Genomic DNA, 27,852 nt, shown 5'->3' with positions numbered 1-27,852 from the left:
GTTTGACTCAGGTGAAAAGCCGAATACAGGAGTCCCAGGTGGCCGGGCGCCCAGATACGTTATTTGTATGATTTTTGTTATGAAACGGTTAATTCACGGAGCAGTGAAGTTTTTAATGTAACGGTTCGTACCAAAATGAACCCTGATCTGTACCTTCTCTTACTAACACAAATCCACAATATCAGACTAATATTCCTTCCTTTTCCTATGTAGTACAGCCTTTTGGTCGTGACCAGCGCACAGTGGTCCAAAAGGGCGAAAAGTGGAACTTTTTTCCTAGTGTCTTTTGCTTTCATTTTATCATTTACGGTCTTTAGCACTTTTGTTTGTATGAATATCCCCCTTAATGTAAAACTGTCAAAAGTAAGCTATTGCTTAGTATTATGAAAATAACTTTTTTTCGTTACGAAATATAGACATAGCTTCTTCGACAAAGTAGTAAATAATGTAAAAACAAGCAACTTTGCTGAAGAAATAAACTTTCTATCTTTATCGAGTGCTGAACTATAGGGCATTCTCTTTGAAATTTTTTTAAAAATTAGTTTTTCATTCTTAGCTCTTGTTAGTTGCATTTTACACGAACGCATTATTCTGGGAACTTATCAAAGCACTGAAAATGCACGTTTTTGCAGAAGGCCGCAAATCTCTTGGACCTTTACTTGCTAAGTTATCGCATATTCAAGCTATGAATTTCCATAGCTTCACATGCCTATGAGATAAAATGGGGCAAGCGGATTTATGAAATCAGCACTTCATCTTAAAGCTTAAGTCGAATACTATAAACTTGCATGAGTTCCGCTTGTCCTCAACCACCCAAATGAGAGTACGGCAAGCATACGTTTTAGGTGTTTCGCGTTCGCTAAAGGCTCGATACACGTCCATTTTTTTGGGTTAGTAGATAGACACATGGAAGCTTCGGCCAAGTTATAGAAAACATAAAGGCAAACAATTTTGCTAAAGAAATGACATTTCTATCTCTATCGAGTGCAAAGCTGTAGAGCATTTTCTTTGGAAATTCTTTAAAAATTAGTTTTTCATACTTAGCTCATGTTGGTTGCATTTCACAAGAATATATGGTTCTAGGCGATTATTGAAAGACTTAAAATACACGTTTTTGCAGAAGATTGAAAATCTCTAGGACCTTTCCTTACAAAGTTATCGCTTATGGCTCGTGACGTTGAGGAAAAATAAAGGTTAAAATGAGGAAAGGTCCTAGAGATTGGAAACCATCTGCAAAGTTATGTGTTTTGAGTACATTTTACGCCATGGACTAGTGAAGCTATGGAAACTTAAAGCATGAATATGCAATAACTTAGCAAGTAAAGGTCCAACAAATTTACGGTCTTCTGCAAAAACGTGTATTTTGAGTGCCTCGATAATTTCCTAGAACATTGTATTCTTGTAAAATGCAACTAAGGAAAGCTAAGTATGAAAAACGAATTTTTAAAGATGTTTTAAAGAATATGCCCTATAGTTCAGCGCTCGATAAAGATAGAAATTTTATTTCTTCAGCAGAGTTGCTTATTTTTAAATTATTTACAACTTTGCCGAAGAAGCTATGTCTATATTTCTTAACACAAAAAAGTTATTTTATTATTTTCGTTATAGTAAGCGATGACTAACTTTTGACAGTTTTAGATTAACGGGGATATTCATACGAACAAAAGTGCTGAAAACCATAAACGATAAAACAAAAAACAAAACACACTAGGAAAAAAGTTCCACTTTCCGTCCTTTTTGACTACTGTGCAGCGTCGTTATTTGATTAATAATTTTCAAAGCATTGAATTAGTAGAAGTTGCACAATGAAAATGTCATGCTACTCCCAAGCCCAGAAGAACAGAAAGGCAAGTTCGTTCTCGAGTCTCCTGTAGTTCCAGGCTAGTTAACTTTCTAGCACAGTCCTTTAACAAATAATAATTAATGATCTTATCTTGCAACGCGATCGTTAATGCAGGTTCTCTGCTGATTCGCTTTTTCCGTTAACCTGCATTCTTTTTGCACACGGTAGACTGTCTGGCAACAAGATTTAGTCATACTTCCATAGGAGATCAGTTCGATAGCAATCATTTTTCCATTTGATGAACGATTTCCTATTCTGTTTCGTTTGGACTTATGGTAATTGTGTCTTGACGATCTTTGAGTGCGCGGCTGAGGTCCATTCCGATGAGTAAACGGTAAGGAATAGGAAAAAAAATTAACAATATGTCGCTGAAAAAAGGAAATCTTCCCACTTGGTACTAGTTTTCAAATCTGGTGCCAAGGCTGACACACGTAATTTTCCTGGAATTGCCATTATCTCATGTATTTCGAAACTATTTGAAACACATTTCAATAAAGGAAAACACCAAACTACAGCTAAGCAGCATGGCTTTTATAAAGGTCGCTCAACTATCTCAAATCTTTTGGAATTTATAACATTCACTCTGAATGCGACGGACAATGGCAAACAAAGTAGCATCTCTTTACACTGACTTCAGTATACGTACAGCGTTTGACACAATTGAAAAAATATGGAATAAAAGAAACACTTCTGAAATAGTTACAGTCATATCTCACCAAACGGAAACAAATAGTTAGCTTTCAAAACACTTTTTCCGAACCATAACAAGTCACTTCTGGAGTTCCACAAGGTTCTCACCTGGGCCCTCTTCTTTTCATCTTGTACATAAATGGGAAATGGGATAATATCACTAGGTTGTTCCCACGAAACGCTAAGGAAAACAAATATCAACCGTGCCAGAGTATCGGTATCAGTAGGAGCAAGATGCCCAAAGTACTCCGTTTGCGGCTGGCATGTTTCGACCCCTCCAGACATTCGTCATTGGCACGGATTTACACCTTGGCTTATGGTCCACCTTGGTCCTGCTTTGCCGACTGCCGTGGGAGGGTCACGTTCCGTTGCTCCATTTTTTGCCTAAGTTTAGCTCCAAGTTTAGCAAGAACGAGGGTTTCACCAAACTCCCACATTGGGTTTCATGACCAAAGTTGGTCATAAATGCCATGACAAAAGTGTAGTGAAACTGAAATCGTCACCCGAGAAATTCTCTAGCGCAGCTACTCAAATGTAAGCATTTAAGTATTTCCAGGTGTGGTCACATGGAGGCGCTAGGTATTTGGATCTTGGGATGACTAGAAGTATGTTAAGCGTTCTTTCAAGACGGTTTCCCCATTTCACACGCAGGGCCTGTGATCATTGATCAATCTTGCAATATGCCAAGCCCACCGTATTCGTGAAATAGTTTTTTCGCCATAGAGTTGAGCGAGTTCATGGTTCATCCTCCCCATACTACATTCTCCTTGTTTAAGTACTATGAAATTCAAATTATGTTTTCATGAACATTTTTCCTAGCCCTAGAAAATGATTTTTGACAGCAAAAAATCATAAAATATTCCGCTCATCAACCAATTGCGACGATCGCGGAAAGAAAACGACCAGCAAACTGATAAAATTCCAACGCCTTGGACCGTCCAGTCCAACTACATACCTAATTGCTTAATTAAATTAGTTGGCAGGCAAAAAGCCGCGCTAACGAGCGCCGCGGCGTCGTACTTAGTTTCAAACAGTTGTTGATCGCGATCGCGTGGATCGCGCCTATACCACTTGGTATCGAAATTTAAATGCTGCATTCGCCTACTATTTTCTTTCAAAATGATTGCCAAATCACTAGTCTTTTTCGAAGCTTTTCAAAAACTCATAAAGCAGTCATCAATCTGATCAGGTGGTCAGTTTCTCAGCAGACGACGTGATTGTTTTTTTCCGGTTGATGTTTTTCGTTTTTTATCCAACCCCCCAAAAAAAACGATGAAGATCATCTAGCTGAGAAAGTTCACTATCAATCAACCATCTGCGTTTTTTCCCACGTACCATCCATCGCATCGCTCCGCGATGATCGGTCACCAGTGCCAGTATGAAACCATCAACCAAAACAACGCATAACGAAGAATGGGACAGGCCAATTTATGCCAGTCACCGCTTGCTTGCCATTGTTTTGACGTTGTTTTTATGCTCCAATGTCGGAACTATGTTGAAGCAGCGTATCTCGCCTACTACGGATCGGCTGCTACTGCTGGCGGTGCTGTTCAACACATAGGATCTATAATGATCGATCTGCACGCTAGTTAGTAGGCTGGTAATAGGTATAGAGAGGGTACATCTACATAAATGTTTTCACCATAACATGATGGGTGCCGTCGCTTTAGCGACGACGCAAAGAGTGCATTGACCGTGCCACCCGAAACGGAACAACAAACGGACGGCCGGGCCGGACAGTGCCGGGCTTGCACGAATGAGGTAGCTAATCCGCCGGGGCCCTTTTCATGATAGGCTACTTTGATACTGTTATGCTGCTGCACTAGTAGTCGTCCATTGGAGTTGACGTCTAAATGGAACACACATGATTCGTGCTCGTTTAGAAAATGTGCGAAGCAAGTTGTGGGTTTAATGTTGATAAAAGTTGGCATACCAGAGTTATTAGTTTCCAGCAGCGAGATCAATTTGGTTAATTTGCCAATTTGTATTGCAACATAAATAACGTTTAAGTGGCAGTAGGTATTTCAACACTATTTATACTGTTTTATGAAAGGCTTTGTTGGAACTTTAATATTGGAATTTAATGTTTATTTATTGTAATAAGTTAAAGCAACATGTAGGTATAGTGCATTACAAAAGCAGATCGAAAATCATCATTTGTCTTTGTTCCTTTGTACAGAGTGATCACCCTGTAATTCTGAACATTTTGCAATGTCAAACCAGCACTGGAAAGTCAACGCCTCCTGTGGGGCACTTTGATCGAATTGTTTCAACTGTCAACTAAAGTTTGTTTTTGTTTTTTTTTGCTCTCGTTCTCCCATTTACAGGTGGAAGTATATTTAGGAACGAAACTGACGTGCCATGTCCATCGGGGACGTTTCGATGTTCGGAGGGCAAGTGTATCCCCCAGACGTCGGTCTGTAACTATCAGAAGGACTGCGAGAAGGGCGAGGATGAGTTCAATCACTGTCGTAAGTATATTGTCGCCGTCGTTTATGGAGCAGCTTTTCCTCGTGGTTGGTTCGGACGGTTCGTTGGTAAACACGTCAATCAACAGGCCATTGTTGACCAGTTGCGGTCCAGACTTGGCCAAGTTCCGCAGCTGCCAGAAATCGCAATCGCAAGCCCATTATTGCATAACGACTTTCCGCGATAATGAGCACGCCGTAATTGGTCATTGGGTGCACGCTGTTTATGTGAAAAATGTAGGTAACGAGGGTAGGCCCCGAGCTGGGTTGTTGTGGGCTTGGGCGCACGCCGTTGGATGTTCCATAACACGGCCCCCCCTCATGCTATACACTACACTACAACCGATTGATCTGCACACGTCAGAAGAAGAAACTGGCGGCAGTTGCGCCACCGCCGTGTACATACGGACGATCGGTCGGTGTCGGTCGGATCGGCGGGAATGGAACGAAAAACAATACAATAGGAAAGTATAAAATAAAAATGAAACCACTTGTGCGCCACGTACCGATACATCATGTCGGAACACCGCACACACGGTGTGTGATCGTGTATGCCACGGTGTTGGCATGTATGGCTGGGCTGAAGAACCACACTCACATCACGTTCCGCGTGATGTTCGACGACGACGACGACGACGAACGATGGGCTTGGCGCCAACCAACGGAAGGGAATTGTTTTGCAGACCGTAATCAGCTCGACTTTTTTTTGTTATTAGCGAAAAAACTATTTCCTTGTTTTGGAGTGGGTATGGTAAAGTGAAACCTGCTCGTTACGAACATTTGCGAGGCCTGTTACGGGGTTGGTCTTCCAGAATATCCAACAAGCTGTTTGCGTGCCATTTGTTGTTTGATTTAGTTTATGTTCGAGTTCATGCATGAAGCTAAACTAAATGTTTAACACTGGCACAGCGGACTGTTCAAGTCAAAAATACTTAACCTCGTGTTGTTGTGTTGACTTAACAATGAAGTCAGACATTTGAACGATTTTTTATAACGATAGTCGTTACAATAGTTGAGGAGTTGGGGGAAATGGTAGAAGAAAGTAATGTAATTAAAGGTGAAAGGGGAAAGGAGCGGAAAATTAGATGGTAGCAGGATCATTTGAACCACACTTATTAGGCTCGTAATTCGTTGTATTTCGCTAAACCACGCAATTTTATTGCCAATGTCGGTCCCGAAGGTGATTAGCAAACTTCATCAACTCTAGGGCCGCCCGGAGCACCTAATAGACTGTAATTTGGAAAAGGTAAAGCGACATTTATCCCTTACAGAAACGTATTGGAGTAAGTATGAAACCACATTTGATCAGTCTGCTCCCTAACCAGGATCTGATAGACAATCTGCCGGCAGCAGATAAGTTTCCGGAACAAGAGGAAAACAGTAATGTTGTGGATTTTTTCTGATTTTCCCTTTATTATTGTTTGCGAGGCATGCGAGTACCTGCCAGCACTCAACACATGACACTACGGGCAAATTGGTAAAGGAAAAAACAAGGAGAAAGCAGCAGTTTGCAGACATAGCTCAACCGTGAATCTGGGGAACGATCCCGTCGCAAATGATATGGTGAAACCCCATTCTACATACAACCTGTTGGAAGCCAGATCATCGTCTGTTTTAGTGTCTGAACTGGACTTCGAAGCGATCGCGTTAGTAGAATTTCCGATGTTACTGAAAATGAATCGAACTCCTGCCGAATAAATGTGAAAATTTCCTTTTCAGAAAAAGTTGGAGCTACTGCTAAATTCAGTGTGCCATCGAAATCACCGCTACGTGTAGCCTTTTTCGGGGATCCGCGCAATGTACCACCAATCAAATCTTAGGAAATTTAGGCGGCGTTTATGGGAGGTTACGCGACGGCGGGCCAAATTTTTAACACCTGACAGTGCTCGCATAAATGTCAGGAGTACAACTTGCCCACGCATCACATCTTTATTGACTTCAAAGCAGCGTACAATACAGTCGATCGAGACCAGCTCTGGCTCGAATAATGCTCGAACGCAGTTTTCCGTACAAACTGACACGACTGATCAAAGCTATATTGTGATGCAAGTGATGCATTTCGTGCACATCTCGTGGACACAGCCCTCCCATCGAGACACTATGAGAATTGAGACGAGGTTTCGGCTTTACCTGCACGCTTTTCAACCTCGCTCTTGATGAGGTGATCTGAACAGCGGGCATCGAAACGAGAGTCACAATTTTTAGCAACGGTAATTAACTCCTAGGCTTCGCCGATGACTTTGACGCAGAGCCTAGGAAGATTGGGCTAAAAATAAACGTGTCGAAAACCGAATATGTGAGAGGAAAAAACTCAAAGAAGACAAACGTGCGCTTCCCACGGACGGTAACCTTTGACGGCGTGAACCGGAAATGGCAGATGGGCTCGTGTATTTAGGATCGCTGGCGACCGAGGACGACAACACTTGTAAGAAGACGCCGCAGCGGCGCATTCAAGCAGAAAATAGGGACAACTTTACCCTTCACAAACCGCTGCTATCAAGAAACGTACGCCGCCGTACGGAGTTGATAATATGCCAAACCTTTATTAGACCGACGATGATTTTTGAAACTGGGAACCAACGGGAAACCGGGATGCAACGCGCGAGACGGCTCGACCAGATCGAAAACGACTTGCAACTTCTGAGACGCTGGGGAAATCGGCGTCGTCGAGTGGCCCAAGATCGAGATGAGACGACGTGGAGACGACTTCCTTAAGTTCCTTAAAAAACGATTCTGCATCTGTTGACATTTTCTTACAATTAGATATTAAGGGGATAACACATTTGAAAAAATTAACTTTTTATAGGAACTAGATAGCATGTTCATGTGTTCGGCAAAGTTGTAGATCTTTCAATTTCAATCAACTTTGCCAAAGATACTAAGTATCTGCATCATATAGTTTGCGAGATATAATTGATTTTCTGTCGTGACCCCCTTAAAATCAGTTTATTAAACTTTTTATACACAAAACCTCATCTTACGGGTTTGAAATGTTCTACAAACTTTTTGATACCATCAAAATACGTAACTTTCTAGAAGCTCTAAATATCGCATGTTGCTTGATTTGCTTTAAAAATTGATTTGAAGCATAAATTTTACCGTTTTTACAAGTATTTTTTTCCGTAAACTGGCACCTACTGGCAGCTAAAGTTAGCATCGCTTGAACCGCCATAGAATATAGTATATATGTGCCAAAAATCACGGCCGGGCAGAATACTTTTTTAAGGAACTTCTCCAAAGACACCTAAGCTCAAAAACGTCAGGAAAAGCGAGAAAAGACTTTTGAGCGCCTTTTTCCAGAATGGTCCCACTGTGTGTCGGTCTGCTGACACAGATAGCTACTTCACTTACTTCACTTTTCTTTACTTTAGAGACGACCGTCAGTTATAGATCCTGTGCCTAACGAATTATGGTCTTCCAACATTGTCGGTCCTGAAGCGCCGTTCTCCAATCCCTTCGAACACGCATCATCCCCAACAACGCACATCCACCGGGTCGCGGAGTCTGCCCCAGAATCTACGGTCTCTTCCTGGTTCTTCACCGCAAGCAGTTTTGAGTTCTCTTTCATAGGGCATTCTAGCCACGAGCCCAGCTCACCACAGTCTGCCACATTCCACTTAATGCTTACTTCTAGTAGCATTCATAGAGCCGGGGGGTCTCTTGCCGTATCAAGAATTCCTCTCTACTGTACTCGGTTCTGGGATACTCGTCGCCAATTCGTTAAGCTTTTCGACACACGTAAGTCGGCTTCAACCTGGACGTTACGTTGGACTACATTCACTACACAGTCAACCGGCGTCCTTGCGACGTGGCCAGCCCACCGTAGCCTCTCAAATTTCGCCAGGTGTACGATGGGAATCACGATGGGAAGTGTTGCCTGCTGCAACGCGTGGTTCGTATGCTTGGGCCACTTTCCGTTTGTACTCTACCTCTAATTAACGTATTCTACATCGTCAGTTTTAGTTAAGGGACTCGTGAGTCCCCCCGAAGCACGCACGTAGCACATCACTCGTTCCAGTGTCGCTTTGATCGGCCGCATCAGCTTGTCCGGAAAACCGTTCTCGTTCATTATCTGCCACAGCTGTTCGTGCTCGACTGTATCATATGTAGCTCTGAAATTGTATTCGTGGACGCTGGCCGTTTCTCTTTTCGCAACGGAAGATGCTAAGCACCCGTTAATTCTACCCCGTAGCCATCATATCACCGCACCGCTTTGATAATGGTACATTACCACGAAAAATACCACCTTCAAAATCACGAGACTTGTATCAACGAGATTCGACAAATGTTTAGGATCCCAAAGCTTCGAATGGTCTAGTAGTAGGGGAAAGCCACCATCATTTCAAGGACTTGCCAATGCATGTGGGTAGAATTACAGTAGATCCAAATTTGATTATCAAATGAATTTCACACTAATGCTGTTACAGAAGGGCCAAAAGGGATTGGGCGGACCCACAAGCAGAGGCACTTGTGCGCATTTCGGGGTTATAAGAGTCGCCTTCCAGCATTAGGATCCTTCCATGTAATAATCAATTTCGCTGTACCAACTTGAACCCACGTGATGATTTGTTTGTTTTGAATTGAGAAGTCCCATATTTGCTTCAGACCTTAAGGATTCAGGTTGGCAATCCACTCCATCATCCAGCCTTCCACATTTATGATATCAATAATAATACTGTTAATAATATAATATTAAGATGAAATGCGGTATATATGGTAAAAATAGAACAATCTCACCAGCAGTCCTTCGTATGAAATAAAGTAGCATCCTTTGAGGTTCCATAAGTGCTTCTAATAGTTAATTTAATTTTTCATTCTGGTATCCATGTGCAGTATTAAAACTCGTTTTGGCCAAAGTTTTTACTATATAGCAGAAGATGCTTCATAAGCTAAAACGAAAAAATAATTAAAATAACTCATTAGGCTTACCAATTAGCTAGGCCGTGTGGCTCCGCCGTCTGTCCAAAACCTCGGTTTTGAAGTCAGGCAGCCGGAAACCATCCAGCATCGCACCTCCTAGCTTGGCTACTCAATAGAGCATTACCAGATATGGCCACGTGGAGGCGCTAGGTAGGGGCTTGGGATGGCTAGAGCTATATTGGACGCTCCTCATTTCATACCCCAAAGCTTCGAATGGTCTACGCCAAAATTAGCAGCAAATGCCCGGTCAATGCTACAATTAATATGGCTAATTTACCAGCGAGGCGTTTGTATGCCTTCACCCGGGGACTATGGTGTTGATTTTGTTTGGACCGTACGAAGTATCCACTAACTTGTGCAAAAACTGTGCTCCAAGAAGCAGAACAATCCATTCTCCAGAACGAGCTGATGAAGAAGTTTGACGAGTCGGAGACCAACTGGCAGTTTCTGCCTCTGTCTTCAGCTCACATGGGTGGCAGTTGGGAACGCTCAGTAGGAGTTTTAAGAAAAATCTAACAGCGAATTTACCAGCCAGAAAGCTGACTGGCGAAGTTTTGCCAAATCTGTTTGACCGAAACTGAAAACATCCTAAAATCCCGACGCTTGACGCATATTCCGAGTCAGACTGATGATGATTCACCCGTTACTCTGACGTCTAATGATTTCCTTCTCGGCTCATTCAATGGAAGGAAACCATTGTGCAGAAATCATTTGGCAAACCAAGTGGTTGGGCAAAATGTCCGAAAGTATCGATAATTGAATATCAATTTACTCAATCCGCCGCTTTATCAATGCCCTCAATATATCGCTCGCTAAGTATTGATATTAGCTTTATCGATACTGTTTAAGGCAGCATTCTGAGAATTTGAAATGTTGAATAAAATAAGGGCATAAAAAATACGTTGAGCAACACTGAAACAAAGCAAGAATTAAAATGCAAAAAGAAAACTGAAAGAAGATCGAAGAAGCTAGCACATTTTTTCAAATGTCGTAAAATACTGTGTAATTTTTTCGTGAATGGCCAATGCGTTATTTTTCTCATGCAACGTCAGTAATAATGACATGCGAAATTGTGTTATCTTTGTTTATGAGAAACGCAATTTTCGATAGTTTCTCGCATGATTTCGTAAAACTATGAACAGTCCGTGGCTTTGACCAACGTTATGCCGCGGTTACATTACAGCAATCTAGCCGACCGCCGTTTTTTGCAGATGGGACAAAACACACCTTCCATCCACCTCTCCGGTAGTTTTTCCTCCTCCCAAATTCTTGAAATTATCTAGTGAAGTGCCGCTGCTAGCGGTTCTTGGTCATTTTTGTAGAGTTCTGCTGGGAGTCGGTTCTTTCCGGTTCTAGCTCTTCCGGATCTCTGTCCTCCGTCTGGCCCTTTTTTCCTTCTTAGGATCATTGTCAACTCGTTCCTTGCTCGTCGATACTTGGGCAAATTCTTCTTCGTTGCAATGCTTAGATTGATGAAAACAGAGATGTCAAAAATGATATTCTAGTTTTATGAACTACTGACCCGACAAACTACGTATTGCCAAAAACGAAACTGTACTGTACATAAATCCTGGGGGCCCCCCGCAGTGGCCGGCGTTTCCGACGGCAGATCGCTGACAACACTCGCGACTTGCGACCGGCTTGCCCTGAATCATCTAGTGTTACTATAGGTAGTTTTTGGTGGTCTTGTTATTGATTAATGTTTTATGGATTTTATGTTTTAAGTTACGCAAAAATTTCTGTTTCATTTGTATGAGAGTCCACCCCCACTACCACCTGGGTGAGGGGTCTCAAACCACCATAAAATAAATTAATGCCTCTAAAATTCCCCACACGCCAAATGTGGTTCCATTTACTTGATTAGTTCTCAAGTAATCCATTTGTATGGAAACCCCCCTATATTATAGATGGGAGGGGTTCTAACTCATCATAGAAAGAATTCTTGCCTCCAATAACCGCCACATGCCAAATTTGGCAAATTTGGTTCCATTTGATTGATTAGTTCTCGAGTTATGAGGAAATTAGTATTTCATTTGTAAAAAGGGGGAATCCTCGGGACAAACTGGCTGTTTAAAGGGTCCAGAATGTTTCCAAGGTATTGGTATGGGGATGTTTCACCAAAAATTTGAAGGTTCCTTTGTTGTTCGTTGAGCCTGGTATTTAAATCAACACTAAATATAACATCGAAGATGATTTGAAGAACCATTTGCTTCCCATCATAAAAAAAACACTGCAAGAATTTACCATACTGCTTCCAACAAGATTCTGCACCGGCTCACCAGGCGAAAGCTACACAGGCTTGGTGTGAGGATAAACATTCGAATTTTGTGTCTACGAATGAGAGGCACGCCTTTTCGCCTGGCTTGAATCTTCTATGCATGAAGCTCCATGCTAGGAAAACTAGGGAGCACCAAAAGATTGACTGTGGATACTTCCAGGCATCGTTTGGAGAAGATTTTGGAGAAATGTTATGGATATACTTTACAGGATATACTATAGTTTTTCCAAGGTCTTTTTTTCCTCTCCATCGATTGTTGGCATTCCTCGCCAAACCAAATTGGGCTTAAAATGGTAATTAAACTAGGCTTGAAATCAGTTCTAAAATGATACTTAAATTAGACTTGGAATTAAAGTTAAAATTGGAAATGAATTTCCAGTTAAAATAAACCGTGACTTGAGTGTAATTGCCATAGTACCAGGGTGACCTCAAATGTCAGTTTTACCTGACGAGACAGGCAATGTAGCTCACTGAAACACAGGTAGAGCCCCAAGCATAGCCGATACGGCTATGCCCGCAGGCGGACGCGTTCTGGCCCTGCGCGGACTCCTCGAGCTGACTCTGAGATCTCTCTGCCAAAGGCCGGGATGTCATACTTTAAATATGATGATGATAAGAATTATTCCACACATAGAATAATCATCTGGTTTCATCCCCCTGGCATTTATACACTGTTCCAAGATAGACCTACAAAGTAAACTGAACACAGCAAGACGTGAACGTTCGCGGTAGTCGATAGAGGCTTTAAACCATAGGGTCGCACCCGCCTCCCAACCCTCGAGACTGAACAGCTAGTGCCGCGTGTTTGTAACGGGAATCCGTTGCGAAACCTCAAAAATTCACCGCTGCCAAGCGCCCCACTGCACTATGGGCCAAAAATTAAAATTCCGGAACAAATATATTTGCGGTTAAACGGTATGTCTCAGCTCAATGTGGTCTTCGATAACTTTTTGAATGAAAAAATGGTGCATCTTTTGAAGGGGTCGTCCAATATTTAGGTGTTACTGTAACAACAATTTAAGTAATAATTTTTTGAGTAAATTTTTTTTCACCTTTTTGGTTTCAAAATATTAAAGATAAACCAATTTCAAGTATTTTTTCTGAAGATCAAACTTCTACCTTTTACCTATTTTCAGCAATAGACCTTTGTTTATAAACGACCCCTCAAATCACATTTCTTCTTGTAACATGTTTATTTCAACAGACAGCTTAATGTGATGTTCTAGATAACATTTTGCACATAAAAGAGGAATATTTTTGCCGAAGGCTGTTTTGCTTTTTTTGCATTAATTGATAAAATATAACTGATTTTAGGTTAAAAACCATTTGATGAAAAATGCGTAATTTTTCCAGGGCGGTGTCTAAGGACAAGTAATATAATAATATATAGCGCATCTTACTGCACTATTAGGGTGATCATGAATTCACCTATTAGAGTGATACAAACTTTTGTTTTCTTAAATTAAAAAAAAAAAAGTTTTTTCTCCAAAAGTTGAAGAACGTACTAAAATAAGCAATTCTGCTGAATAAAGTAACTATCTATCTCTTAACGGTTGCGAAATATAATGATGTGTGTGTTAAAAAAGAGCACTTGAAAATCAATAACACTCAATAACTTTGCACATGATTATTTTATTGCTTTTAAATGTTCTACAAAGTTATTCAGTATACTGAAATACATCTTTTCTGTGAAAACTGTTTGACGCTAGGACGCATATTTATGAAGTTGTAAAATGTATGAAAAAAAAATCCGCGCTATTCCCAGGTATTCCCAGATATTCTTTGAAATACACATTTGGGCAGATAACAATTCCCTACAAAATGGTATGCAAACTAGTTGCAGCTACTTACAGATGGCTAAGATATTCGGATTTTTCATCAGACGGTTTTTAACCTAAAAACAGTCATAATGCAGAAAAAGCAAAACAGTCTTCAGCAAAAATATTCCTCTTTTATGTGCAAAATGTTGTCTAGAACATCACATTGAGCTGTCTGTTGAAATAAACATGTTACAAGAAGAAATGTGATTTGAGGGGTCGTTTATGAACAAAGGTCTATTGCTGAAAATGGGTAAAAGGTAGAAGTTTAATATCTTCAGAAAAAATACCAGAAATTGGTTTATCTTTAATATTTTGAAACCCAAAAGGTGAAAAAAATTTACTCAAAAAGTTATTACTTAAATTGTTGTTTAAGTAACGCTTAAATATTGGACTACTCCTTCAAAAGATACATCAATTTTTTATTCAAAAAGTTGCCGAAGACCACATTGAGCTGAGACATGCTGTTTAACCGCAAATATTTTTGTCCCGAAATTTTAATTTCTGACCCATAGTGCATTGTCCACATAGCCTACATAGATATCTTAGAAACTACGTAGGACGTCGAAACGTATTTTTCTCCCTTCTGAAATTATAAAATCGAGATGGCTTTATACATTCTAGAAAACTTCGATCACCAATGGCAGAAATCTTACTTGATCTAAATGGGAACATCATTAGAATGAATTATGTAAAATATGGGATTAAAATCAACATAAATTTTTGCATCTTCTAATATTTACATTTTAACCATTTTATTCAAACTGATTGTGAGGTTTTTCTTCGGGGTTTTGCTCATTATCCCTTAGAAATATTACTTATTATTTAGAACTCCCAGCCGCACTTCTATATAAAGGATTTTTAGGAGATTTTTATAAGAATTGAGGATGCAAGAGTTCGATTAATTTAGAACAATTAGTTAGAATGCACTTTTTGAACAACGCAACCATCATATTTGGTCATTTCTACCCCGAGTCCCACTTGAATTCACAAAAGTATTCTATTATATGCATCCACATTCAGAATTGAACGTGACCGCCGTTCATTTACTGATCAGTTAAAAAACCCTGCACCACGTCTAGGTTCAGTTTTATCGTAGGGAAATCGCCCAAGAAACATTTATGCGCTGAATAAACATTTTATCAGCCATAGCTGAATATGCATCGAATTGAATTTATGTAAACAACTGTACAATACTTATTCAGCCGTAATTGGAGAACTTATACAACCTATTTTATTCGAGGCGGAAAACACTTGTTAAGCAGTTATATCGCCTCTATGCGCCTTGTTTCCAGCTTTGCGCAAATTAATTATTTAAAAACGCGCAAAAGCCTCTATTAAGCTACGTTACAGCTTCAAAGCAGCTATTAGCAAACCCGAAGCTTGACTCAGATGTTTAAGAGCTGAAAAAAGGTTTTTATTTCTAATACTAAACCATAGTTCAGCCACAGGTTGAATAAATTCAGCTAAAAAACGTTTGATCAGCCTGGAATTGTTACTTGGGTAGCTGCTTTAAAGCTGAAATGGAGCTTAATAGAGGCTTTTGCGTGTTTTTAAATAACCAATTTGCGCAATGCTGTCAATTCTATTTTTAGAACGAGAAGTAGTTTTGCAATGCTTTTTCAGTCGCTTAATCAACGTCTTATCAACCTTTATGCAGCCAAAAAATGATCTATTTTTAAATTTAAAAAAGAATAGAACGCGTCATATTTATGTTGCTATGGCGTCGTATGCTATGTTTTGAATTTTGAATAACTTGAATTCGTATATGCAAGCTAATTAAAATTGCATGTCATCTTGTTTCGGGAATTGAACCGCCATCTTCTGATCAATAAGCAACTGTATGCATCGGCAGAACAGACAGTGAAAATAACTTTACACTTGAAGCAGTCGATAATGTCGATAACTGACATATTTTTGCTGCCAGTCGAATTGCGAAACTCCATGATCTGACAGTGTGTGTGTTGTGAACCGAATGAAAGTTTGGTATTAGTTTGTAAGTCAGGGTGTTCACCCTGTTTGAAAGCTGTGAGCCTAATGAAAGCGTCTACTGGTTTATAAAGCCACTTTAACACCTTTAAGCAACCGTAAAACGGTTCTATGTTTATGGCTGTTTAGAAGCGGATTGTTTAGCAGAAAGATCCGCTATTAAGCTTGTTTATCAGCTTTGGAGGAAAGCGGGTTTGGAAAAACTTAAAGTAGCTTAAACATCGCTTGGTCAAACACCATCTGAGTGCTTACTTTATGCAGCTTGGATCGCCTTAAACCAACTCGTAAACAGCAATTGCTCTTGCTGTTTACGGGTTGGTTTAAGGCGATCCAGTGTACAAGATTTTTCGAAAACAGACACTGACTGAGAGCCTGCATGTCGTAGGCGAAATACGTATTTGTCACGAATAAATATAAATAGCAGAATTTAATTGGAAAGTTTGTAATTTCAGAAAATGGCGGTTCAATTCCCGAAAGATGACGACTTGCATTTTTAATTAGCTTGCATATACGAATTCAAGTTATTCAAAATTTAAAATATAGCTTATGACGCCAAAGCAAAATAAATTTGACGCGTTCCATTTTTGAAATTTAAAAATAGATTATTTTTTAGCTGCATAAAGGTTGATGAGACGTTGATTAAGCGACTGAAAAAGCATTGCAAAACTATTTCTAGTTCTAAAAATATAATTGACAGCATTGTGCAGATTGTTTATTTCAGAACACTTAAAAGCCTCTATTAAGTGCCATTGCAGCTTTGAAAGCAGCTACCCAAGTAACAGTTTCAGGCCGATCAAACGCTTTTATAGCTGAATTTATGCTACCTGTGGCTGAACTATGGTTTAGTTTTGGAAATAAAAACCTTTTTTCGGCTCTTAAATATGTATATTTAGTAATTTTATCAAGCTTCGGGCTTTCTAATAGCTGCTTTCGAAGCTGCAATGGAGCTTAATAGAGGCTTTTGCGCGTTTTCAAATAACCGATTTGCGCAAAGCTGGAAACAAGGTGCACAGAGGTTATATAAAGGGCGATATAATTGCTTAACAAGCGTTTTTTCTACCTCAAACGAAACAGGTTGTATAAGTTCTCCAATTTCGGCTGAATAAGTTTTGTAGAATTCTTTACATAAATTTTATTCGATGCATATTCAGCTATGGCTGAATAATAATGGCTGCTAAGATATTTAATCAGCGCATAAATGTTTCGTGGGGGGCTGTTTATTAAGACGACAAATCGTTTATTCAGCTAATATAGCACAATTATTGAGCATATTGACGGGTTGTGGAGAGGTTGAAGATGCGCCTAATCTGCTTGTGACATTATTATGTGAAGCAGCTGATTTACAGCGCATTCGTTGGCTGCTTAATCACTTATAGAATATAGAGGCCTTTACTTCAATTTATTCAGCGTCTACCACCTGTATTCAGAGTTAAATCAGCTGTGACCAAATCAGTAGCATTTTAATTCAGCTTCGGTGTATGTTGGGCGATCATGAAATTGGAATTAACTGGACTGGAAATTGGGCGTGAAATTGGACTTGAAATTGAAATGGGACTTGAGATGGGACATGCTTTCATTCAAATTGAACTTGAATTAGGACAGGACCGAATTGGACTTGAAATTAAACTTTGCATCGGATGCGAAATTGGACTCGAAATTAAGGTTGCAATTGTAGGTACTTGAATTTGTCAATTTGGAGTTGAAATTTGACATTAAAACTTGGCTTGGCCATGAAATTGAAGTTGAAATGGGACTTTGAATGGGAGCTTGACATCAGCATTCAAATTGGTCTCAAAATAGGATTCAAATTGGACTTTGATTGAACTTAATTTTCACCTTAGAATTTAATTTTAATCGGACCTGAATTAGGACATGAAACTGGACCTAGAATGGAGCTTGAAATTGGACTTTAAATTATTAATTTAAAGTTGAAATTTGACATGAAATTGGACATGAAATTTAGGAGGGGACCTCACTCTGGAAAGTCGGAAAAATCGATTTTTTTTTTGATTTTCGAGAGACTTATACCTTCAGAAATGTCATGACAAAAGAATTTTTTAATATCTGATCTCGTTGAAGTTACTGCAAAAACTGTACGGTCACCTCAATGGAAGTGCATCCAAAAGTTGTGAAAATGTTATATCACAATGGTTCTAAATAGGAACGAAGTCTACAACCAATGCAATGAAATGGCCAGTGCAACATCCAACCATCATCATTCAACATTTATGGCAAATAATTGTTAGTTGTTGTTGAACTATATCTCAGCGTTGCAAAGCTGTTGTTCCAACTAAGGGAGACCAAACTAAAAGCTAAAATCATGTTTCATGCTAAGATGGATATACTTTTCCTAATCTTTCATGTAATTGACAATTTCGTCATTTAGTCTTTGGACCGGGTGGATAAACTTGTTTATTTACTGTGTGTGCAACTGCTCAAGTCCAAGTCTATTAAGACCCCTTTCGGAATCATCTTAGTTTATTGTTCTAAAATTATTTCTAAAGGGTTGGACTCAAGTCACATAAGCAGTAATCATCAGAACGTTTATTTTTATCTTTAGATATTAACCTAGAATAGCCATTAAAAAAACGTGATTGGAACCGTTCGGAGCCTGCAACACGTCCAACTTCGAACGACGGTTAGTTTCAGCGCTCATAATCGATGATTTACGATCCTTGAAAAAGTTGTTCCATAAACGCCCATTCCATAGTCTACGAGAGCTGCGGGCTTCTAGCTAATAAACCTGCCCAACCAACCGTACCAACCGGCCACGACAATTCCGAATCGGAGGAATTCGCAAGCGCAAGCTAACTCTAACTCAAACTCAAACTCAACTAAGGTTTTTTTCTTCTTATTATCCCTTTTATGTGACAGCTCCCCCGGAATGCGAGCAGGGCCAGATAAGCTGTGGTCAGTACGTGTTCAACAAGACGTACTGCATACCGCCGCACTACAAGTGCGACATGACCGTGGACTGTGTGGACGGAACGGACGAGTCCGACTGCAGTAAGTATCGAATCCTATTATAAAAGTTTAATTGTACAAAACGCACATCCTCTTCTGCTGTGTTTTACTACCAACCAACAACAACCGCAGCCAGCACCAGCTTACAGCTGTAACGGGATGGGAAAACGGCGATCACTGTTATTATCTGTGTTGTACGGATGGACGGACGGACGGAACATCATCGATCGTCGTCACTGTGCGGCCGCGCCGCCGCCGCGGATGGAAAGGTGCGGAGTTCGTGACCGGTTCTGACAAGACTGCACGGTTGCACCCAAACGTCGTCGTCGTCGTCGCTGGCGTCGGTGGTGTACTGCTTTGTACCTGCTTTAAAGCTTTTTCCTCTCCGAACAAATGTCAGAATCTGTTTACATCACTTAGATCTTAGCGTGCCATGGAACGAGACGTTACACCAGTGACATTAAAAGCTTCGCTTCTATACTTGTACCTGTTCTGTTATTGGGGGTCTCTCTGACAGCAACCAACGACAACGGGGGGTTTCCCCTTGCGTCACACTTTTTTGCTGTCTCCCATCTTTGCAATTTGTGCCGCTGCTGGTGCTGCTGCTGCTGCTGAGTTTTGCTAAATTCTAGGCCTAGCTCAGCCTGCGCTTCAAGGTGAACAACTCCGCCGCTGTGCGGCGCGCACTGTCGAAGTCGGAGATGGAGAACTTGCCGGCTGCTGCTGCTGCTGCTGCTTACAAGCGATGTTTAAGCTGCTACTTTTGCTTATCGCTGCGCTTTTCCTTACGGGGTCATCGTTTATTTAATTTCGCTCGGTCTTCTGCCTTGGGCCTTTTGCGAGTGCACTCTTACGGTAAAATATTACTTCAACTCAATCATAGAAGAGTGGCCATTATTCATGAACATCTCGCCGCTGCTGATAGCACTGGAAATATGTAATTGAAACGAGCACATCTAATGTGTGCCCTGTAAAATCAGTGCCTCCAGCCACTATTCCGTAACGAGACTTAATGGCTTTAAATTGCAGAATTAATGCTCTAGCGAGGCTACACGCACTCCCGCAATTACACCGTTCTTCTCTTCTCTTCTCTTTGACTTTTCTCACCCGCAGCATACCGCAAATGTCAGCCGGATGACATTCACTGCGGGGCGCCCGTGCAGGCCGTCTCGATAAATGGCCGCGTCGCGGACATTTGTGTGCCAAAGGAGAAGAAGTGCGACGGCTATCTGGACTGTCGCACCGGGGTGGACGAAGCGGGCTGCCCGGGAACGGCCTGCCGGTTGGACCAGTTCCGGTGCGCCAACGGGCTCCGGTGCATCGACACCGCGCTGAAGTGCAACCACAAGAACGACTGCGGCGACAACTCGGACGAGCAGAATTGCAGTAAGTACCCCTAGTGCTAGGCTAGCGCATATAGTTTAACCTTTTAACATTTTCCTAGAAAAGCAAGCACAGTCACAGATTCTTACACAACCACTTTAGCTGTGAGCTGCTGCAAAACAAGACAATAAATCAAACGCTTCCCTCAGGTGGTGATGAGGACTGCGGCTGAAACATCCTACTCGTTTCAGCAATTAATCCTACATCCGCTTTGGGCTGCGCAGTGGTCCAGAAGGGTGAAAAGTGACTCTTTTTCCCGAGCGTCTTTTGCTTATTACGATAAAAGTCGAATGAATAACTTATTTGTGTTAAGAAATAGAGACATAGTTTCTTTGGTAAAGTTGTAGAAAACGTAAAAGCAAACAACTTTGCTGAAGGAATGAAACTTTCATCTCTATTGGGTGCAAAGTTATAGAGCATTTTTTTCAGGTCTTCAAAAATTTGTTTTTCATACTTAGCTTCTGTTAGTTGCATTTTAGAAGAATATATTGCTCTAGACAATTAGACAAGTTCTCAAAGGACACGTTTTTGTAGAAACCCGCAAATCTGTAGGACCTTTACCTGCTAAGTTATCGCATATTCAAGCTTTACTTTTTTCTTAACTTAACAAGCCACTAAGGTAGAATAGGGCAAATGAAAACGTGAAATCAGCGCTTCACCTTGAAGCATAGCAAAACATTTTAAAAACTAAAAATCGATTTCCCAAAAAAGCTGTCTCAGAAATTGATGAAATTTTGTCTGAAAATAGATAATTATGTGGCCTACAAGTCTGCGATGCATCGCAAAATGATCGTAGCTAAGAAAAAAAAATTCTAACAAAAAAAATTTCATATACACACTGATAAGTTTTTGTTAGGAAAACTTTTCCGTTAAATATGACCATTTTACAATGTATGGAAGAATGGTAGGCCACATAATTATCTAGGGTATGTTGCTGCTTCGCCGTAATTGCCTATTCCCGTCCTATCCAACATAAATTATTAAAAATATCAGCGTTTTTTATGACACACAATGCAAAATTAGTTATTCCCTATTATTTTAGTTTGTTGACTATCATACGCGATCAATCAAGGTGAGCTGAGATCTTTTTGAATGCTTTTTTTCATTAAAGAACTTCTACCAGCCGAATTTCCTAGGTTTTTTCTTGCGACGAAGAAGAAAATGTCGACTAATCGTTTCAATTTCCGTCATTCATAAATGAAAGTTACTCATGCACCGCATTGTCGTTATTCTACAGCCAGGAAAACGTGATTTTAAAGTACACGGATCGGAAGATAAGTGTGTTTGAGTTAAATCAACACAAGAACTTTTGGATTATTCATTAAATCCATCCAAGAAATGATGAAAATTCGAGTGGCTTTACTTACTACGACGGGAATTAGAAATAAACTCTATCTTTAAAAAAATTTCATCGATTTCTGAGATGGCTTTTAGTTTTTAAAGTTCTTTTTTTTTCAGTGTAGAAAATAGATTTTATTTTTTTCAGTACCTATTTTTTATGAAAATTCGGAGTATGTTTTAAAAGTTACTCATAAATTATTTCTGTGAAGGTGCTATAATTTGCGGAAATACTGAAATACCATTTTTTCTCGTAAGAACTTGAAAAAGTTTTTGTTAGACAAACTTTTTTCCTTCAAAATTGACTATTTTGTGATGTATGCAAGACGTCTCAAGTAACATTGATGGTTTCATTACAGTTTTATGATAGTTTTTGTGGCCGGAATTGGTCATAAATACCATTATAATTTATAAGAGTGCAATAAAACTAAAACTGTTACTTCGGTTGTAGGCCACATAATTACCTATCTTCAGAAAAAATTTCATCAATTTCTAAGATGGGTTTTGTGGGAAATCTGTGTAGGAATTAATTTGTTCAGCATTTTTTATGATAATTCAGAATATTTTCTGAAAGTCACTCATAGATTATTTTTTTGTAGGCTAGAGAATTTCGAGTTGCATTTTTTATAAAAGAAAAGAGAAGAAATTTAAGCCCTTTCCAATAGTTGGTCTAGGCGTATTCATATGAACTCTTTACACACACCTAAAGTTTCATTGAATTCTGAGAGGGTGCTGCCAACCTCTGATCTCGAGTTGGCGTGAAATCCGTCTATGGTAAGCGTATATTTTGTATGTTAATTGCGTTCGCCGTCCATGTTACTGTTGAACAACTTTTTTGTGCCAGCAGATAGAGGCGTGTTTTATTCAACAAAGTTTTAGAACATATAAAAGCAAGCAACTTTGCCAAAGAAATGATATTTCTATCTCTATCGGGTGCAGCGCTATGGAGTATTTTCTTCACAAATTCGTTAAAAATTAGTTTTTCATGCTTAGCTTTTTTGCCCTTTTCTGTTCAATCTCTTTCTTCTCCGTTTGAGTCTTTTCTGTCTCTTTCGCGTATTTTTTCTGACTTTACTGAAGTTTTTTCAGACGAAGATTGAAAGTAAGGAAAAACTTTTTTCGGATTTCAATTTATTCCACTATCTAGTACTGAACGTGGAATTAAATCGTGAAAAAGTTTTTCTTCAATATCTTGTTTTAGATTTTTCTTTGTTTTTGTTTGTTATTTTCTGACTTTTTAAAGCTTTTTCTGTTTACCTTTTTACCTTTCTTGTCTTTTCTCTATATTTTGCACTGTTTTTTTTCTGTTTCTGACTTTTTTCTGTATTTCTATTCCTCTCTTTTTATGTCTTTTTCTTCTTTTTTTGTCATTTTTCCGGTCCTTATTCTGGACATTTCTCAACTCTTTCGGTTTTCTTTTGCACTTTTCCTGCTTATTTTCGGCTCCTATCTTATCTCCTGCTTATTTACGGCTCCTATCTCTTTTTCTAATTCAAAATTCTCAACTGCCTGACTGTTTTCAGTTTTTAGCTGTCGCTCTCATTTTCGTTCTCTTTGTTCCTTTCTTAGCTCCGCCTGTCTGTTCCGTCTTTTTCTTTCATTTACCCTCATTATTCTGCCTCTGTTTTCTGACTTTTCAAAGCTTTTTCTGTATACCTTTTTACTTTTCTTGTCTTTTCTCTATCTTTTGCAATGTTTTTTCTGTCTATCCACTTTTTTCTGTTTCTGACTTTTGTCTGTATTTCTATTTTTGTGTCTTTTCTACTTTTTTTTGTTACTTTTCCTGTCCTTATTCCCGACATTTTTCTAACTTTTTCGACACCTGTCTCTTGTTCTTAATTCAAAATTCTCAACCGTCTGGCTGTCTTCAGTTTTTCTTCAGTCTCACTCATTTTTCTGTCTTTTTATTCCTTTTTTAGCTTTCTGTCTAGTTTCAGTATATTTTCTGTCTTTCCTGAGTATTTCTTGCTTCCACTTTCCTTGTCTCCTTTTCTTGCCTTTCCTGTCTCTTTTTCTGTTTTCTCCCGTCTCCTTTTCCCATTTTCACAGTTTCTTTTTTCTTTTCATTTATCTGTTCCTAATCTTTACTCTCTCCCATTAGAGAGAGTCTGTCTGTCTATTCTTCAGTAGTTTTTTTCTGATTTTTTTTCTTTTGTCGTCGTCGTTTACTACATTTTTCCTCTATTTCTGTTTTTTATTCTATGTTTTGTCTTGCTCATCATTGTTTCTGTATTTTAACCTTCGGAAAGTCTGTTTTGTCGTTTATCTCTTTACTTTTATATTTTTTGTCGTATATTTTTCCGTTTTTTTTTGGTTTTTTGCATCTTTCCGTTTTTATATTTTCTCTTTTTGTTTTGTTTTCTGTCCATTACGTTTTTTATCTTTATCTTATTTTTTTCTGCCCTTTTTGTTTTATTTTGCTGCTCATTTTTTATATTTTTTCCTCCTTTTTTGTATTTTTCCTATCTTTTTGCTTTTTTTGTATTTTCTCTAGTACTTATTCATCTTTTCATATCCTTTTTATGTTTTTCTTGCTATCTTTTTTAAGTCCTTTCCGACTGTTTTGGTTTGGTTCTGTCTTGTTGTTGCTTTTTGCTTCGATTCGTTTTTCTGTCCTTTTGAGACGAAGATTGAAAGTAAAGAAAAGCTTTTTTGGATTTCAATTTATTCCACTACATATTTAGTACTAAACGTGAAATTAAATCGCGGAAAATTTTTTTTCAATGTATTGATTTAGTTTTTTCTTTGTTTTTGTTTGTTGTCTCCTAACTTTTAAATGCTTTTGCTTTTGCATTTTTACCTTTCTTGTCTTTTCTGTATCTTTTGCGCTGTTTTTCTGCCTTTTTGTCTATCAATTATTTCCGTTTTTGTTTTTTTCTGTACTTCTATTTTCCCATTTTTATGTCTTTTCCTTCTTTTCTGTCATTTTTCCTGTGCTTATTCCCGACATTTTTCTAACTTTTTCAGTTTTCTTTTGCAGTTTTCCTGCTCATTCCCCCCAACTCCTGTCTCGTTTCCTCAATTCAAAATTCTCAACTGTCTGGCTGTCTTCAGTTTTCTCCTGCCTCATTGTTCTTTTTAGCTCTTTTTAGCTTTCTGTTTGTCTTGTATGTTTGTTTCGTCTTTTTACCGTAATTTTTCTCCGTTTTTCAAGTATATTTTCTGCCTTTCCTAATTATTACTTGCTTCCACTTTCCTTGTTTCCTTTTCTTGCGTTTCCTGTTTCTTTTTCTGTTTTCTCCCGTCTAGTTTTCTCATTTTCATAGTCTCTTTTCTTCTCATTTATCTGTTGCTTGTCTTTACTCTCTCCTTTTAAAGGGAGTCTGTTTGTCTATTCTTCAGTCGTTTTTTCTGATTTTTTCTCTTTTGTCGTCGTTGTTTTCTACATTTTCCTCTATTTCTTATTTTACTCTTAGACTTAGTTTTGATTTGTTTATCTTTTTTCTGTATTTTTCCCTTCGGAAAGTCTGTTTTGTCGTTTATCTTTTTCTTTTTAATTTTTCTGTAGTATATTTTTCCGTCTTTTTTGGTTTTTGCCTTTTTCTCTTTTGTTTTCTGTCCATTACGTTTTTTATCTTTATTTAATTTTTCTGTCCGTTATTTTTCAGCTTGTTTTTTTTGTTATATTTTTTCTGCCTGTTTTGTTTTTTTCTTTCTTTTTGCTTTTTTCTGTCTTATCTCTTGTGCTTATTCGTCTTTTTCATATCCTGTTTATGTCTTTCTTCCTATCTTTTTTGAGTCCCTTCCGACTCTTTTCACACCGTTTTTAACACTTTTTCTGTCCTTTTTATGTTTTATCATGTCTTATGGTTCTTTTCCTGTCTTGTTTTGGTTTTGTTCTGTCGTTTTGTTGTTTTTTTTTTGTTTCGATTCGTTTTTTCTCCTGTCCTGAAAGTGATAGAATAAAAACGACAGAGAGCTTTTATTCTCTCACTTTCTTTTGCTCTATCGTTTTTCTCGGTCTTAAGTTCCCTTTTGTCTTTTCCATGGCCTAATTTTCTTGCTTTTCCTGTCTTTCGTTTTAATTTTGTTCAAAACACAAGTTTTATTATATTTTGCTAAAAAACTGCTAAGCAGTTTTGTTAGAATTTTTTTTGGGCTAGCGTGAAATCCGTCTATGGCAAGCGCATATTCTATATGTTTTGTGTTCGGTGTCAATGTTACTGTTGAACAACTTTTTTGTGTTAGTAGATAGAGGCATTTTTTATTCAACAAAGTTTTAGAAAATATAAAAGCAAGCAACTTTGCTAAAGAAATGATTTTTCTATCTCTATCGGGTGTAGTGCTATTACTTTTCGCAAAATTCGCACAGCTCTTCGCAAGTTCGTTAAAAATTTAGTTTTTCATGCTTAGCTTTTTTGATTCTTTTTCCTTAGCTTTTTTGTCCTTTTCTGCTCAATCTCTTTATTCTCTGTTTGAGTCTTTTCTGTCTTTTTTGCGTATTTTTTCTGTCTTTACTGAAGTTTTTTGAGACGAAGATTGAAAGTAAAGAAAAACTGTTTTCGGATTTCAATTTATTCCACTATCTAGTACTAAACGTGAAATTAAATCGAGAAAAAGTTTTTCTTCAATGTCTTGTTTTAGTTTTTTCTTTGTCTTTGTTGTTTTCTGACTTTTTAAAGCTTTTTCTGTTCACACTTTTACCTTTCTTGTCTTTTCCCTATCTTTTGCACTGTTTTTTCCTGTCTTTTCTCTATCAATTTTTTTCCATTTCTGATTTTTTTTCTGTATTTTTATTTTTTTGTCTTTATCTTCTTTTTTGTCATTTTTCCTGTCCTTATTCCCGACATTTTTCTAACTTTTTTTCAGTTTTCTTTCGCACTTTTTCTGCTTATTTCTCACGGGTCCTGAATTTAAAATTCTCAACTGTCTGGCAGTCTTCAATTTTTTCCTGTCTCACTCATTTTCCTGTCTCTTTGTTCCTTTGTTTGGCAATCTGTCTTTCTTGTCTGTCTGTTCCGTCTTTTTTCTATCTTTTACTGTCATTATTCTGCCTTTTTCTAGTATATTTTCTGTTTTTCGCGATTATTTCTTGCTGCCACTTTCCATATCTTGCATTCTCTGTCTCTTTTTCTGTTTTCTCTCGTCTCCTTTTCTTATTTCCATTCTCTCATTTTTCTATTCCTTATCATTACTCTCTCCCTCTCACTGTCCGGGTGTTTGTCTGTCTGTCTATTCTTTAGTCTGAAATTAAATAATAAGAAAACTTATCCAACTTAATTGGAATTAAGTTGGGTAAGTTTTCTTTTTATTTAATTTCAGGTTTCGTATTCTACTAAGACGCTCCAAAAACTTTACTTATTCTCTAGTCTTTTTTTCTTTTGTTTTTTTTCTGATTTTTTTGCTTTTGTCGTCGTCGTTTTCTACAGTTTTCTTCTATTTTTTTATTTATTCTGTTTTTTACTCTTTGATTTGTCTTGTTTATCTTTTTTTTTGTATTTTAACCTTCGGAAAGTTTGTTTTGTAATTTATCTTTTGTATATTTTTCCGCTTTTTTTGGTTTTTTGCTTTTTTTTTGTTTTTATATCTTCTCTTTTTTGTTTTGTTTTCTGTCCATATGTTTTTCTTTATATTTGTGTTATTTTTTCTGTCTGTTTTTTTGCTGCTTGTTTTTATATTTTTTCTGCCTTTTTATTGTTTTTTATCTTTTTGCTTTTTTCTGTCTTTCCTCTTGTGCTTATTTGTGTCTTTCTTCCTATCGTTTTTGAGTCCTTTCCGACTCTTGTCTGTCCTTTTTTCTGTCTTTTTTATGTTTTATCATGTCTTATGGTTCTTTTGCTGTCTTGTTTTTTATTTTTGTTCTTTCTTTTCGATACGATTCGTTTTTCTGTCTTGTTTTGGTTCTTTTCTCTGTGTCGTTTTTTGTTTTTTCACTTCTGTTTTGTTTTTGTTTCTGTCGTTTTTCTGTCTTAAGCTCCCTTTTTCTCTGTGTTTTTCATGACCTTTTTTGTCGTTTTTCCTGTTTTTCGTCTTAATTTTGTTTAAAATATTTAAAACACAGCAAATTTTATTATAGCAGGGATTTATTATGCTAAGCAGTTTTGTTAGAATTGTTGTTATTTTAACTACAGTAATGTTCCGATTTTGTTAGCTCCCGATTTTGTCTACCCCCGGTTTTATCAGCTTTTTATCCCGATTTTGTCAGCCTATAAATTTTGTTTA

At 38.3% G+C, this 27,852-nt stretch overlaps 1 protein-coding gene across 2 annotated transcripts in view; it reads left to right on the top strand.

Annotated features, from left to right (window-relative positions):
• Window positions 1-27,852, top strand: part of LOC128739110 (low-density lipoprotein receptor-related protein 2) — a 174,872-nt gene that overhangs the window by 103,134 nt on the left and 43,886 nt on the right. For both annotated transcript variants that reach the window (XM_053834528.1, XM_053834529.1), the window contains exons 3-5: window positions 4,861-5,004; window positions 18,880-19,011; window positions 20,083-20,355. In XM_053834528.1, the coding sequence (XP_053690503.1) occupies window positions 4,861-5,004; window positions 18,880-19,011; window positions 20,083-20,355 (549 nt within the window). The remainder of the gene's footprint in view (window positions 1-4,860; window positions 5,005-18,879; window positions 19,012-20,082; window positions 20,356-27,852) is intronic.

The sequence above is a fragment of the Sabethes cyaneus genome, chromosome 1 (assembly GCF_943734655.1).
Source record: "Sabethes cyaneus chromosome 1, idSabCyanKW18_F2, whole genome shotgun sequence".
NCBI classification, from domain to species: Eukaryota; Metazoa; Arthropoda; class Insecta; order Diptera; family Culicidae; genus Sabethes; species Sabethes cyaneus.
Note: the sequence above shows the minus strand (reverse complement) of the source record. Positions and strands in the feature narration are given on the sequence as shown.